This window comes from Mustela nigripes, chromosome 8 (genome assembly GCF_022355385.1).
Source record: "Mustela nigripes isolate SB6536 chromosome 8, MUSNIG.SB6536, whole genome shotgun sequence".
NCBI classification, from domain to species: Eukaryota; Metazoa; Chordata; class Mammalia; order Carnivora; family Mustelidae; genus Mustela; species Mustela nigripes.
In genome coordinates this window covers 9,459,504-9,475,179 of record NC_081564.1, presented here as the reverse complement: position 1 = coordinate 9,475,179, position 15,676 = coordinate 9,459,504, and the positions used below count along the sequence as shown (strand labels likewise).

The following is a 15,676-nucleotide window of genomic DNA, read 5'->3' as shown; positions in this document are numbered from 1 at the left end:
TCTCTCTGCCTGCCTCTCCACCTACTTGTGATATCTCTCTCTGTCAAATAAATAAATAAAATCATAAAAAAAAAAAAAAAGTGTTCCGCTCATGGAATAGGGAGCTTGGGGCCAGGAGACTGGGCCAGAAGATCATTATTTCTCATTAGATTACCACTTGTTGCTGTAGTTTCCAAATTTGGGCATATTCTTGTTTGGATATGGAGCCCCTTCATCATACTGTAATATGTTTTGGCAATCCAATTAATCTGGTGTCAAACACTTAACACTGTTTCCATTCCTTTCCCCAGCAAATACTAGCTGTGGCCTGCCTCTGAAAATGCTTCGGAAAACGCCCATCTATACCTGTGGTACATACTTGGTGATGCTGGTCCCGCCCCCGGGGGGGTCAGGCAGCTCTGCCACCCGTTCTCTTTTTGGGGGAACAAGTGGTTTGTCGTCTCTAAAAAGTAAGTGTGTCTTATTTGTGGCACTTTGCCCAATTTATCTCTAACTTTGCAATTTAAGGCTCTCCTATTAATGATGTTAAACTTCCTCTGTTGTTTGCAGTGGCTCGTTGAAAACAACAAAACTTAGTGATATAGTTATGGGTTAGGGGGAATTAAAACTATAATTTTTGTGGATGATACAATAGTACATTTCTGAAAGCCATCATCCTGTGTGTTCAGGACAATTTTAGGAAATACTCTTTTGCCATATTTGCAGATGACACAGCAAGAGCTTGACCCACTATGAATAGAATTCCAAAGCTGTTAAATAAAGTATGTGAGGCTACACCTGGGTGGCTCAGTGGTTAAGCATCTGCCTTCCACTCAGGTCATGATTCCAGGGTCCTGGGGTCGAGCCCTGCATCGGGCTCCCTGCTCAGCAGGAAGCCTGCTTCACCCTCTCCCACTCCCCCTGCTTGTGTTCCCTCTCTTGGTGTATCTCTCTCTGTCAAATAAATAAAATCTTTGAAAATAAATAAATAATAAAGTATGTAAAATGCCTTCATTTTAGGACACATAAACAAAATGTGAAGCAAAAAAAGGTCCAATTCAGAAAGAACTGTTAAGTTTACCCCTCCAAGCCTCAGTTTTCCCGCCTGCAAAGATAAAAGAAAAGTAGTGTCTCACACTATTGTTTGGGGATCATATGCAATAAAGTTATGTGAGAGTATCTCTAAGAAATAACAAAAACCCAAATGTTCCTTTCACATATGGTAACACTTTGTGTTTTTACTTGAAATTTATTTAGACACATAAAATTAAAATGTTTTTAAAATCTGTTTTTCATTCTCAATTTTTTCACATTCTGTCCTCTCAAAATGATTTGTAGTTATACCATTAAAGGATCATATTTCACATATAGATTTCCAAAAAAGCATTTCGTACTGTCAGCCTGATGATACAAATTTGACCTCAGCAGTTTGTACAATATCATGTGTCTAATATCAGCCTTTAGGCCACTTCAAGTACATTCAACACATTGCATGTGTTTGAGATTTAGATACAGATATGCATAACAACTGGACGCTCTTTTGCCTTTAGAAGCAGATTGGTTGGACTTTTTCTCAACAGCTTGTTTTCTCTAACAGTTCATGTAACCAGTATGTCCCTTTAGCCCTTGAATAAATGATGTAAATTTACTATTAGTCTCTTTTTTTAATACTAGCTTCACTGAGATACAACTTACCGTAAAATCCGTACCTTCCAAGTGTACAATTCAGTGGTTTTAGTGTATTCAGAGTTGTGCAGCCATCACCACTGTCTACTTCTAGAACATTTTCCATCACTTCAAAAAGAAACCTCTCATCCATACCCATCAGCGGCCACTACCCTTCTTACTCCCCTCACCCGACCCCTGGCATCCACTGATCTGCTTCTGTCTGTAGGGGTTTATCCCTGGACTTCTCATATTTATGGGAATATATATGTGCTTTTGTGACTGGCTTTTTTTACGTTTTTAAGGTTCATCCATTTGGTAGCAGGAATCATTACTTCATTCCTTTTTATGGCTGAATTATGTTCCATTGCATGGATATACCCCATTTTGTTGATATTTGGGTTGTTTCTGCTTTCTGGCTATTTTGAGTAATATTGCTCTGAACATTCATGGACAAGTCTCTGTGGAGGCTCGTGTTCACTTATGTGTAAACGTAGAAATAAAATTCTGGTCATACAGTAGCTATATGTTTAGCCTTTGGAAGGACTGCCAAATTGTTTTCCAAAGTGGCTGCTCCATTTTATATTCTTATCAGCAACATAAAAGGGTTCCAATTTCTCCACATCCTCAGTGACCTTTATTTTCTACTTTTTAAAGTTATTGCCATCCTAGTGGGTATGCAGTAGTATTTCATTGTGGTTTTGATTTGCATTTCCCTAATGACAAATGATGTTGAACATCTCTTCTTGTGTTTATTGGCCATTTGTATGTCTCCTTTGGAGAAATATCTATTCAAATCCTTTGTCCATTTTTAAATTGGGTTATTTGTCTGTTTATTTACCATTAGTCTTATTAAGCTCTTTTTAGCCTCAATTTGTCACTCCGTTGAAATTGGCCCCATTCGATTAAAGCAGGCCTTCACGCCATTTTTTCATGGGGCTATAGCTTACATAGTGATTCTGTTTTAGGCCAACAAATCAATAAATGCTTAACTTTCTTCTGTGTCCTGTTCACATTGGTCGCTGTGGAGGCTACTCAGTAAGTGGAAGCCGTGGTGCTTGGTCTGGTTGAGAGAAATAAGTGGAGAGTAATATACAGTCCTGTATCAGCGCCTGAACCGTGTGGGGCAGATGAAGTGCTGCAGAATCTGAGAGAAGGGGTTATTGCGGAGGGTTGGGTAGGAAGGAGACACAGCCTGAGGTCTTGAGTTTAAGTCATGAAAAGCAGGTATTGTGCATTTAAGTGGCCAAGTTGGGGAAAGACGTATGCATGGCAAACACAGTGAAAAAGAGATTTGGGAAGATAGTTTGTTGTGCAGGTTGGCACAGTGGAAAGTAGAAAAGAAAGTATAATTTTTGTTTTTTTAAAAGATATTATTATTATTATTATTTTTTTTAACATTTTATTTATTTATTTGACAGAGGGAGAGATCACAAGTAGGCAGAGAGGCAGGCAGAGAGAGAGGAGGAAGCAGGCTCCCTGCGGAGCAGAGAGCCCCATTTGGGGCTCGATCCCAGGATGCTGGGATTGTGACCTGAGCCAAAGGCAGAGGCTTTAACCCACTGAGCCACCCAGGCACCCCTGAAAGATTTTGTTTTATGTATTTGTCAGAAAGAGCACAAGCAGGGTTAGCAGGAGGCAGAGGGAGAAGCACACTTCCACTGAGCAAGGAGCATGACGTGGGACTTGATCCCAGGACTCTGGGATCAAGACCTGAGCCGAAGGCAGAGGCTTAACCAACTGAGCCACCCAGGTGTCCTGAAAGTACAGTTTCTTTTTCTTTTTTCTTTGTTTTATTTTTTAAGATTTTATTTATTTCTTGGACAGGGACACAGCGAGAGAGGGAACACAAGCAGGGGGAGTGGGAGAGGGAGAAACAGGCTCCCCGCCAAGCAGGGAGCCTGATATGTGGCTCGATCCCAGGACCCTGGGATCATGACCTAAGCCAAAGGCAGATGCTCAACTGAGCTACCCAGGTGCCCCCCAAAAGAACATTTTAGATGATAGCTTGGATCAGGCATGATGAGGATCTGAATTACAAGGGGGATGGGAATAAGAAAAAGGAACTTGAGAGATAGTGCTAGAATTTTATGTTAAAAGTGAGGAAGAAATAACAATAGTACGTTTGTGCTGGTGCAGGTCCTATAGAAATGTTTTAATTCATTTAATCTTCACAATAGCTATGTAGGGTAGGTACTTTTATTAGCTTCACTGTATACATGAGGAAACAGAGGTTCGTACATTTTCTGGGTCACACAGAAGAGGTCGACCTGGAATTCAAACCCAGAAGCCTAGAGCCCAGGTTTGACATCACTGACCTATCCTGTGTTAAGGGAAAAGGCCAAAGTGTCTCCAAGTTTTAGAGTTCATGCTTGGAGGGACAGCAACCTAGCTATGTTTGAGTTATGTTTGAGTTAGCTATGCTCAACCTTCATTGAGCAGCAACTATATATAAGGTGTTTCTCATAAATGGTATTACCTAGTGATGTTAGTGATCATGATTTCTCTTGCAATGAGTCTTGGTAATCTATATTGAAAATCTATGCAAAAGGTGCCACTTTATTTTTTTAAAAGATTTTATTTGAGAGAGCAATTGAGCACAGGGGGAGGGGCAGAGGGAGAGAGAATCTCAAGCAGACCGCTCACAGAGTGCAGAGCCCAGTGTAGGGTTTAGTCTCACATCCCTGAGATCATGACCTGAGCCGAAATCAAGAGTCGGGCACTTAACTGACTGAGCCACTCAGGCGCCCAACAAAAAGTTGCCATTTTTAAAACATTTTGAAAAATAAGGCTCACTATTTAATAGGGCATTTGTGATGGGTTGTTTGTGTGTGAGTGTTTAAGATTTATTTGAGAGAGCACACAGGCGGGCAGGGGGGAAAGGGCAGAGGGAGCAGAGCTCCCTGCTGAGAGGTGGGGCCAGACACAGGGCTTGATCCCACAACCGAAGTAGGGTACTTAACTGACTGAAGACCCTTTTTTGTGGTCTTACATTTGTGTTCTGTCTCCTCATTGTTACCACCAACAGATGACAAAAAAGGTGTGAATTTTATGAAGGTCTTAAGAGCCTTAAGTTTAAACTTTGAAAAGTAGACTGTCATCGTAAGGCTTATTAAACAGCTTAATATTTGTTTCCAAAGTCCTTGCCTCTAGCTTGGTGTATAATATTTCGGATGGTCAGTTCACAAGTCGTGCCGATCTCATAGATGCTGCTGGAAGCTCACTGGGGCGTGGTGCTCTTGTACCAGGATTGGGTAAGAAATGCCCACTTTTCCTTAGAAAATTCAATTTAAATTTAATTCAATTTAAGCAATTTCTCTCCAAAAATCTTGCCAATTCCTTTTCCTTGTAAGAAAGAATTTTTTGATGCTGCTATTTAAGGATCAACATAAGAAACGGCTGTAGGTGACATTTCTCTGCATAAATTGCTATCGAGGATAGTGTCTTTCAGGTTGTATGATGATGCCCCTAACAAATTCTTCTCACAGCTCATGCTGTGAAGAGGTTTATTTCATTGCCCATGAGGCATTGGTGTGCTTCTTACTGTTAGGAAATGAACATTATGTACTATACTAGATTTTCTCTTTGCCTTGGCTCCTGGGAAGCTCAGATTTAAATCTTGGGCTCAGTTACTAAGGCTTCTACTATGTGTTAATGATCATTAGTTCTGTTAATACCTGGGTTTTGGTTTAAACCACTTAAATCCTTTAAGGAATTAAAAGGATCACAAGTCAGTTACTAAGAACGAGTTCCATTCTGTTCCATTCTTATGAAGGAGTTAAGCAAAGTAGAGATGGAGTCCTGCCTTCTTGCTAAATCCCAACCTAATGCTTTGCCAGAAAAATATGCGGGACTCGGGATGCGGACTGTCAGCAGTAGAGAGAGTCGCCCTTCCGTTCTTTAGCAGTGCTTTGGAGAAATATGTATACGGGCCGAGGATGGTGTGGCAGTTGAGTTAAGTGTGCTTTTTCCGCAGGTGCCTGTTACGATACAGTGAACAACATGCTGTGGACGTGCTCGAATGATTATATTGATCAATGGTGCAATCCAGGGAACCAGGCCTTCCATTACGTCTGTCAGAGACTTGGAGTCAGCCACATCATCACTGAGCCCAAAGGTGAGGCACCCTCGTAGTCTCAGAGGAACAATTTTTCCCTCATGAAATAGAGAGCTCAAGAGTGTTAGGAAGTGGTAACAGCCCAGGCGACAACATGTGTCAACAGCTTTCCCTCTTTGAATGTGAAACCTGCATCTTTGTTGCCTGTTTTTTGTTTTTTGTTTTTTGTTTTTTTAAGATTTATTTATTTGAGGGAGAAAGCATGAGCAGGGGGAGGGGCAGAGGGAGAAGCAGACTCCCCACTGAGTAGGGAGCTTGATGTGGGGCTCGATCCCAGGACCCTGGCTGGGATCATGACCTGAGTTGAAGGCAGACGCTTAACCAACTGAGCCACCCAGGCACCCTGCTGGATTGTTTTATGATTAAATAAATAAATATGTAAATAAATAGAGAAAACTGTTATGTCACTCTAAAATTGCCAGAACTTTGGTGCAAAAGTTGATTCTTTATTTGTACTGGCCATGGGATTGTTGGCCATTTTAATGTTTTACATTGATAACCTGTTTATATACAGATTTATAATTAGAAGTTTCTATAAAAGGATGTATGTATTTCTTAATATTAAGTTACTATTAACTTAAAATCTCCTGGCTTCAAGGTCAGCTATAGTGGTTTAGAGGAGCAAATCCTCTCCCCATAAAGCAATGATAAAATGGACATGATTACCAAAAACAACTATTTCTAGCCTCTGGAAACTAACCAAGGGCATGCACCAAAATGAGAAGTGAATATTCTTAAAAACCACTGAACTTTGGGTAAAAACAGTGGAAGTCTGTGGTACTCTCAGCTGGGGATGCCCCTATGTCCCACCTTAACCTTGGTCAGTGCAATAATCCCACCAGCGTGGGGCAGATCGTGTAAACCATCGGCTTTGCTTCCAGAGGGGGCTAACCTGATCTGGAGCAATACATGGAAAAAACTCCAGCCCAGCAACAGTGTCAGTAACAGTACCAGTCTGAGTGGCAAACCAACAGAGAAGACTGGTGGCTTAGCTCGCCTGCAACTATGGTTGGGATTAGGGTGAGCAGAGAACTGGCCGACTAGCCGGAGAGTCACTCACGAGCTCTGGGTAGTGATTCCTGGGAAGTCAGGCTTTAAAAAAAAAAGTACACAGATGAAAGAAAATAGCAAAGTAGAAACAATAACTGAAAAAAACCCAAACCAAACAGAAGTCAGTAGCTACACACTGTAGGTGAAACTCCGATGTTGGATTTAGCAGATGAAAACTAAAGCAGCCTTTATATATGTATTGAAACATCTAAAGGAAGCCCTGTTGAAAAGATACAAGTATGATGACTATGACATTTAAAAAAAAAATTTTTTTTTTCGACAAATAAATTTTTGAAAAAAGATCCAGTTGGAAATTCTGGATTTGAAAAGGTCAGGGATTGTAAAGAGTAGCTCAGCAGCAGATTTGAGATGGTGGGAGAAAAAAGATCTGCGACATGGACATAGCTAGATAGAGTCATCCTGTTTGAAGAGCGAGAAAGAACACTCTTGGGGAGTACTGGTCACTATTTTGTAGAATGGCCTTCCGTTTGGGTTCATCTGATGTTTTCTCTCTCTCTCTTCTCTTTTTTTTTTTTTTTTTTTAAGATTTTGAGAGGGAAAGAGAGCATGAGGGAGGGGGAGGAGCAGAGGGAGAAACAGACCCTCCACTGAGGAGGGAGCCCAATTCGGAGCTCAGTCCCAGGACCCCAGGACCATGACCTGAGCCAAAGGCAGACAGACGCTTAACCAACTAAGTCAGCCAGGCACCCCTGATGTTTTCTCATTTTGAACTGAGTCTTTAGATTTTAGGAAGGAATACCGCAGAAGCAAAGTGCTTTTTTCATTACATCCTATCACAGGGTACTTGATACCAACATGATTTATTGAAATTGATCACTTCGGGGGCTCCTGGGTGACTCAGTTGGTTAAGCCACTGCCTTTGGCGCAGGTCTTGATCCTAGAGTCCTGGGATCGAGTCCCACATCGGGCTCCCTGCTCTGCGTGGAGCCTGCTTCTCCCCCTCCCTCTGCCTCCCCACCTGCTTGTGCTCTTCCTGCCAAATAAATAAGATCTTTAAAAAAAAAAAAAAATCGATCACTTGGTTTGGGGTACCTGGCTGACTCAGTCGGTGGAGCATGCAACTCTTGGCATTGGGGTTGTGAGTTTGAGCCCCACTTTGGTGTAGAGATTACTTAAAAATAAGATCTTAGGGGTGCCTGGGTGGCTCAGTTATTAAGCCTCTGCCTTCTGCTCAGGTCATGATCTCAGGGTCCTGGGATCAAGCCCTGCATCGGGCTCCCTGCTCAGCTGGAAGCCTGCTTCTTCCTCTCCCACTGCCCCTGCTTATCTTCCCTCTCTCGCTGTGTCTCTGTCAAATAAATAAATAAAATCTTTAAAAATATAAATAAATAAAAATAAAATCTTTAAAAAAAAATGATCACTTGGTTTAAATGTCAGCTTTCTTCACTGCAAATTTACTATTTTGCCCTTTCCAGCTAGAAGCCAGTCATTAAGCCCATGCTCATGCTTATGGGAAAGGGAATTAAGTTCCACCTCCAGGAAGGACAAGCATCAGAGAACTTGTGTACATATGTTAATCACCACAGTAATTAATGTTTTGAGGGAGGTGATACTTGGAGGCTATGTAGTTATAAGATTTTTTATTCCTGAGTTTGGTAATTTGTGTGTCTCTAGAAATTTGTGCATTTCAACTACGTTTTCCTATTTGTTGATGTAAAGTTGCTCATACTATTTCCTTACAATTTTTAAAGGGTCAGTGGTAACTTCTCTACTTAAATTCCTGATTTTGTTATATGTGCAGATTTACTAAAAATCGTTGAGTTGTGCACTTAGAATGGGTAGATTTTATCTTAAATTCTATCTTGATAAGGCTGTTGGGGGATAAAGAAACAGCAGGGGCGCCTGGGTGGCTCAGTCAGTGAGACGTCTGACTCTTGGTTTCAGCTCAGGTCATGCTCTTGGGTCCTGAGATTGAGTCCCATGTTGGGCTCTGCACTCAGCAGAGCGTCTGCTTGTCCTTCTCCGCCTGCTCCTTCCCCTACATGCTTTCTCTCTGTCTCTCTCTCATAAGTACGTAATCTTTTTCAAGAAAGGCAAAAAGAGGGAAAAAGTCAATGATATATTAGTGCCTCCCTAATTATTCTCTCTAAGCTTCTTGCTTAATCTCTAGACATATTCACCTTCACTCAGAGGCCTAATTAGACATCTTCAGCCTGTCGAAAACAAACTGTTCTCCCCCTTCTCCAAATCTATACCTGCTGAATTCCCTCCGTGCTAGTGTAGGGATCACAGTCCCTCCATATGCTTAAGCCACAAAGGTAGAGTTCTCTAGGATTCTCTTTCTCTCACAACTCACATCCAAGACAGCCAATCCTGTCTGCTCTGATCCTCAAGATCTATCCCCAGTCCAACCCTTTGCCACCACCTATGCTGCTACGACTGTCACCTTGGTGTCAGCGGCTTCAGCAGATGATCACGGTGGCCAAGCTCCCTGGTCTTCCTTCCTACTTCCTCCACGGTTGCACTCCTCTGGCCCCATACGCTTGTTTCTGCACAGTCTTCTGCAGTCTCCGTAGTCAGGTCTGTCCCTCCTCTGCTCAGACTCCTCCAGCGGCTTCCCATCTAACTTGGTATAAAAATCAAAGACCTCATTTATTTGGATATAGGTCCTAGAGGCTAGCTTTCAGAACGTCTTTGATGAGGATGAATAGTACTAATCTGATTTCTATTTTGAAAGCAAGGGCTTAAGACACAGAAGAGTGTGGAACCCAGCTTGGCCCTCCAGTCAACATATAATTGAAAAGTTCACTTTTGGCTGAGTTTACCTTCTCTTTGATTTTCTATGAGTTCCATGAGTCAAAGCTTCCAGGGCCCACAATCCTTTTGTAACCCAGGTTCCCCCCATGTAGGCCCACCTCTCCTAGATCACATGCTTTCCTGTTCCTTTGAGGTCATCATTTCAGCTGGTTTAAGGGGAAAAGCAGGTTTCGGGGTTTTGTTGTTTGGTTGGTTTTTTGAGTTTTTTTTGCATTTTGCCTATTTAAATTATTTTCACCTCTGTTCCCCGAATGCCCATGACCATCCATGGGGTGTTTATTATTATGTAAGAGGATGCCCATGAACCCTCAAGGTTGAACTGATGGCTCTCTAGGTTGCGGTGACTAAATGAGATAAAAATGGTGAGGTACTGTGGGTGGAGATATTTGTGGACCTGGGGGTGGGGATGCAGTGGGGGTGGTGTTCTATCATTAGAAAAGCCGTAGAAGATGGATTTGACTAGACTGGTTCCAGTATGGGCTCTGAATAGAGACAGCCTAAATGCAAATCCCACCTCTACACTTAGTAACTGTGTGACCTAAGGTGAGTTATTTAACCTCTCTGACATTAATTTACTCCACTACAAAACAGGGCTAAAATAGTCTACGTTTATAACAGAGTTGTAATGCATGTAAAGCATCTATCCAGCCCATTGTCCAGCCTATAGAAAGGGCTCTCGCAGCGGTTAGTTACTTATGCTCTTTAAAAATGGGAATTCCCTGGGTGCCTGGGTGGCCCAGTGGGCTAAGCCTCTGCCTTTGGCTTAGGTCATGGTCTCAGGGTCCTGGGATCGAGCCCTGCATCAGGCTCTCAACTCAGCGGGGAGCCTGCTTCCCCCTCTCTCTCTGCCTGCCTCTCTGCCTGCCTCTCTGCCTCCTTGTGATCTCTGTCAAATAAATAAAAAAGATCTTTAAAAAAAGATGGGGGGGATATTCCCTAGTGTGTTCATTTTCACCCCAGCACCCTGTGGCAGGGAAAAGGATTCTCCAGAAGTGGTGGAAGAGATGGGAACCAAGAAACTCTGTACTAGTGTGCATGTACCTTTTGTAAACCAGAGTTCTGTTCCCTTGGGGGACCACCCATGGACAAATCTTTCTTCACTGAGTTTCTTTTTTCATTTTTTAGAAGAGGCTATAACCACGAATGAGGTTATAAACCAATTACTGCACCACGTTGGTGCGATGTGCATACACCAACTCAATCTTCTTGCCACCAACCCCAATCTTCCAATCACAAGTGTCTTGGGCAAGCAGCATCCAATTGAAGCACACCATCTGAGCAGTATTTGTGACATTATGGAGAAGGCCATGGTTAACGGAGATACCTGTATCATACGCTGTATTCTTGTTGTCTTTCAGGTAAATGCACTGTTTGGACAGAAGTAAGATAATAGAGAAAAAGAAACCCAAAATTTGGTTTTCAGCCAGCTAATTTCCACCATAAGAAAAGTTTAATAATATTCCTGTCTTACATGTTAATCACGTTCTGATCCTGTAATTAGAAATGTAATCATATGCATTGCATTACGGTTAACGCAGGACTGGTGTAGGTAGCTCATTGCAATTAATATGTAGAAAATATTTACTCTAATTATAACATTACACAATAGAGGAGATTGTGATTAAAAATCCACCTGGATATCTGTTCATAAGAATATCTACTATGTGCTTTTCTCATTGGGTTAATTTTATCCCTAGTAGAATTAACATTTTTAGATCTACCCCTTATGTTTCTGTAGGTGGTATTTAAATTTTTCTTCAGCCCACAAACCGAAAGGAATCGCGACATCATTCGACGGTCTGGACTGCTGCTTTGGCAGTTGCTGATGGCACCAAAAGACCAAATTTGCCCTGAAATTCAGAAGGAAGTATGTCTTGCCATCAGGTAATCGGCAAATGATTTTCTTCCTGGTTTTTGCGGACTGCTTCTCCTGTGCTGCATTGTCATCTTTCTGTAATTCGGTGGCATAGAAGTCGCTTACCCCGTCCCACAGTCAGGACCTCGTGCATAGGGAATAATTTAACTCAAGAGGGCTTGTGGCCCCACTCCCAGAGGCTCCAAGCCATGTGTGTAACTGCATTCCTCATCTTGCCTTTAGAATTTTGAAAGGAAAAAAAAAAAGCAAAGCCATTGAGAGGATATTCGGATGGTTTGCAAGTGGATGTTCCTGTCATTTGGGGAGGGTGTGTGGCAAGGTGGCAAAGGAGCAGATCCAGGCAGCCAAGAGACCTGGGTTCTAGTCTTTCCATTGCCACGTACTAGCTCAGCTCAAGGCTTCCATTTCCTCAGCTGTAAAGTGGGCATAAAAATAGCACTGAATTTAAGGATTTGTGAGATTTTAATAAGGTAAAGCCTGATGCAAAGTGCTCAGCAATGTTAGCGTTTTAAATCCTATTTAAAACCTTGTTAGAGAAGATGGCAGAATTTGTGGGCCATTTTCTATTTATTATCATTTAATCTTTTTTTTTAATTATTTAACTTTTTTGTGAGTTTGCTGTAAACTCTTATCCAGGAAATATAGCCTTAATGTGACCAAGTATCATTTAGTGACCAAGTATAAAGAGAAAACTGAACGCTTGTTCTGGAAGAACTGTATGATAGGAGTGGGCAGATTGGGAGGGTACTTTTTTTCCTCTTCCATAATCGATTATGCTTTGGGTCTCTTTCTGTATTAAGTATTAAGGCAGTAATTTAAACCTGGTGTCATGAGGAAACTTCTGGGGGTAATGGGTATGTTCACTCCCTTGATTGTGGTGATGGTTTCCTGAGTCTCTGCATATGTCAAAACGTGTCATACTTAACACTTGAGAAATGTGCAATTTATTGTATGTCAAACCTCATTAAAAAAAACAACAACAACAATTCTAACACAACTTGCATTGCTTTCCATCTTGACTTTTTTGGAAAAGCTGTGATTTAGAAATACCACTTCTCACATGTGCTTTTGGTCACAATCTGGATCTATACCTGGCTCAACTACATTGACTTTTTATAGCTCAGTTCTCTTTAACCAGTTCCATATCCGGCCTCAGACACGGTCTTATTTTGGTAACTGGTAGATACGAGGAGAGAGAGCCTGTTTCTCATGGAGGTGAACGGGCTCTGTCGCGACAGCGTATTTTGGTTGAAACACTTTATCTTTGATGAAACTTCCCTCAGAGTTTTATGTAATCACACAGCCATCTTTAATGTAAATACAAATTAAAATATTTAGAGTTGGGATTTTCTAGGACATTTGTTGAAAAGGTTTTTTTGACTTTTCTGTCCTTTCAGCTCTGGCTTAAATATCTTATACCCCGGTGAAACCGAAATCAATAACTTACTGAAGCTGGTCTTAACGGAAGGTGAGAATTATCCTTGAATTCTCCTTGAACAACCATCCCTTTTTTTGTCCCTAAGGAAACCACTGGATATTAAGATAATAGATATTTCTTTTCTTCATACCTGTTAGTATTCTTTTCAAAAATGTATCTGCACATATGCCAACACTTCCAACCAGACTGAGAGCAGAAACTGTGTTCTCTGTATCTTCAAGCTTTATAACCGCACTGCTTTGCAGAAGGTGCCTGATAGTAGATGTTTAATGCACATTAAAGATAATAACTTCTTGGGGTTTCCTAAGTCAGCTTGTTCCCTCCCAAACCCAACTTTTAAATAAATACAACAAATGCAAATATTTCATAAATATAATATTACATTTCTAATAATATATTTATTTAAATACAAATGTATTTAAATACACATGTATTTAAATAAATACAACAAAATTCACCGTGTCAGAGACACTCTGCATTTATAAGCAACATTAACTTAAAGAATTAGAAATCTAGAAGCTTTATGATGTACACTTTGATCAGGACGTCCTGGTTTTAAAAAGCCTGATTGGTTGTGATGTTCTTGCTGCTGCCCTTCGTGTGAGTACATGTGCCTGGCGCCCCTACATGGTCATCGTCTGCTCCTTTCAAAATTTGTTTTAATAGCGTCCGTTTTCTAAGTGTAATCACCAGGGTCATTTACGGAGCTTTCTTCTGTGTCAGGAGAGAGAAACAGTGGCCTCTCCCAGCTGCGGGATGTGATTCTAACCAATTTAGCCGAACAGCTTCAAAACAACCGATTTGGCAGCGAGGAAGACGAGCATTACAGGTGATCCCAGTTATGCTGTTGACTGCTCGCCTTTTCTGTGTTTTTCCCAGTAATTAATTTGCATTTAAATGTGTTTGATTAATGTTAGTTCCCTGTAATATCTGATATGATAATTAGCATGTTAAGTCAAAATCACAGATCAGTCGAAAGCTAATAAATCCCACACTTGCCCTAAGAAACGATGATAGCATTTTTCAGTTGTATCACCAGAATAACTTAGGCCTGCAGAAAGGTTCTCAGTGGAAATAAGAGATGGAGCTTATTTGAAAATCTCGGTGGAGGGTGCCATCCAAAACCCTGCGCCGTGAGAGAGGGTAGGGGTGTGTTGAGAGCTAGGAAGGGGAGGGAGGTGTTGGGTTTTCTTTGCTGTTTACAAAATGCTTGGACTGGGTGCTTGGGTACCATTTTGTTTCAGTAAGTTTGATCTAGAGGACACACCTAGCTGTTAGCATCATTACTGAGTGGGATGATTTACCTACAGAACTAGTTAATTTTGTGTCTTCTATTTGTCATCTCATACCAACTGTATACAATTTATCCTTTTATTATTAAACCACCGGTATCTTATTGTTGCATTTTTCCTGCATTTTAAAGACTAAATGATGAACTTTTACACTACATCCTGAAGATCGTTGTTCGGGAATCCTGTATCTTAATCACCAAGTGCCAAACCGTCTCTAAAGAGGATTTTCAAAAACTCCTTTCAACCGTGCCTGTAAGTAACACTGTGTTTCATGAAGGCAGAATTGTATCATGTGTCCCCGTTTTCATGTTACCGTATTGAGGTGTGTATGTACACACTGCCGTAACACACACGCTGTCCAAGGTGGCCTTAGTTGATGAAAGTCAGTGGGTGACTGTTTCTCCTGGAAATAGCTGTACGAATCCACTTGGGATACTTTCTCTAAAGACTTTATTCCTCCTGCTTAAATGTCTTGGTGCGGTGAATTGTTTGAGTTTGGATGTTTTGGGTTTGTTTAAAATAGGATTTCCCCTCCTGTTAATTTTTACTAAAGCATCACTGTTGCACAGATGGGAAAGAACCGAGAAATTCTCTTAAGGGTTTGGGTAGACTGACTCTTCTCTGGTGGAGATGCATGAGAGGGGAAGAGGGTGGGAGGAAAAATTATTAAGAGGGAAGAATTCAAGTAAGTATCTGTGTGACGAGTGTGAATTCTGTAGCAGAAGGCACAAAGCTACAGTAAATTTTGTCAAGTGACGTATCAAAAACCATGTGGAAATAGTCACCTGAGAAACTAACCTGGTCTGTTTTCTGTACTTTCTCTTTTGCTTCCCTTGTCCAAATCTTCTAAACACATGAGGATCACATGACCCCTTTCAGTAGGGTGTAGATCATCTAAATGCTCTTGTTTGTATTAAAGGCTGCATCCTCCTGCCTGCGCTATCTGATGGCAGTTCAGAACCACCTTCTCAGTAACACTATTTTGATTAAACCCGATGAGAATGATGACAGTGACAACTCCTTGCAGGGAGAGACATTGAAGGTACAGGTAAACACCAAGCTTTCTTCTAACGATGCTTTCTACCCTGTGTGTAAAAGCACAGCTTAATTGGCTAAATCTCTGTGTATTACGATGTCAGATTTCACCATGTGGCTTATATTTTTGTGAGACGTAATAGTAGGTCACTCATTTCATAGGTTTTTATGTCATTGCACAGTGGTTACCATATTTGTGACACTCTCATAGTGTGTCCTCCATGTGCTCCTGTCAATCTTTTTGTGCCTTGTTTATTTTCATCTTTTTTAAAGAATACAAAATATGGCACTTACAAGTGATCTGCACATCTGAAATTTATGGGTATGTGGATAAAATAAATCTGGGTGCATAACATTTGAAATAATTTTGACACCGTGGCTGGTTTGATATTCTCTCGATTCAAATAACTTCAAAAAGGTGATAATTTTCTCGCAACCTTTATTTC

The 15,676-nt window shown here is 41.1% G+C and overlaps 1 protein-coding gene across 8 annotated transcripts in view; it reads left to right on the top strand.

Moving 5' to 3' along the window:
* HECTD4 (HECT domain E3 ubiquitin protein ligase 4) overlaps window positions 1-15,676 on the top strand; it is a 182,887-nt gene that overhangs the window by 82,552 nt on the left and 84,659 nt on the right. For 5 of the 8 annotated variants that reach the window (XM_059408458.1, XM_059408454.1, XM_059408456.1 and 2 more), the window contains exons 9-17: window positions 291-449; window positions 4,785-4,898; window positions 5,621-5,761; window positions 10,715-10,947; window positions 11,328-11,473; window positions 12,863-12,933; window positions 13,627-13,732; window positions 14,327-14,447; window positions 15,115-15,243. In XM_059408458.1, coding sequence (XP_059264441.1) covers window positions 291-449; window positions 4,785-4,898; window positions 5,621-5,761; window positions 10,715-10,947; window positions 11,328-11,473; window positions 12,863-12,933; window positions 13,627-13,732; window positions 14,327-14,447; window positions 15,115-15,243 — 1,220 coding nt within the window. The remainder of the gene's footprint in view (window positions 1-290; window positions 450-4,784; window positions 4,899-5,620; window positions 5,762-10,714; window positions 10,948-11,327; window positions 11,474-12,862; window positions 12,934-13,626; window positions 13,733-14,326; window positions 14,448-15,114; window positions 15,244-15,676) is intronic. The other 3 variants (XM_059408459.1, XM_059408455.1, XM_059408453.1) reach the window with 1 other exon arrangement.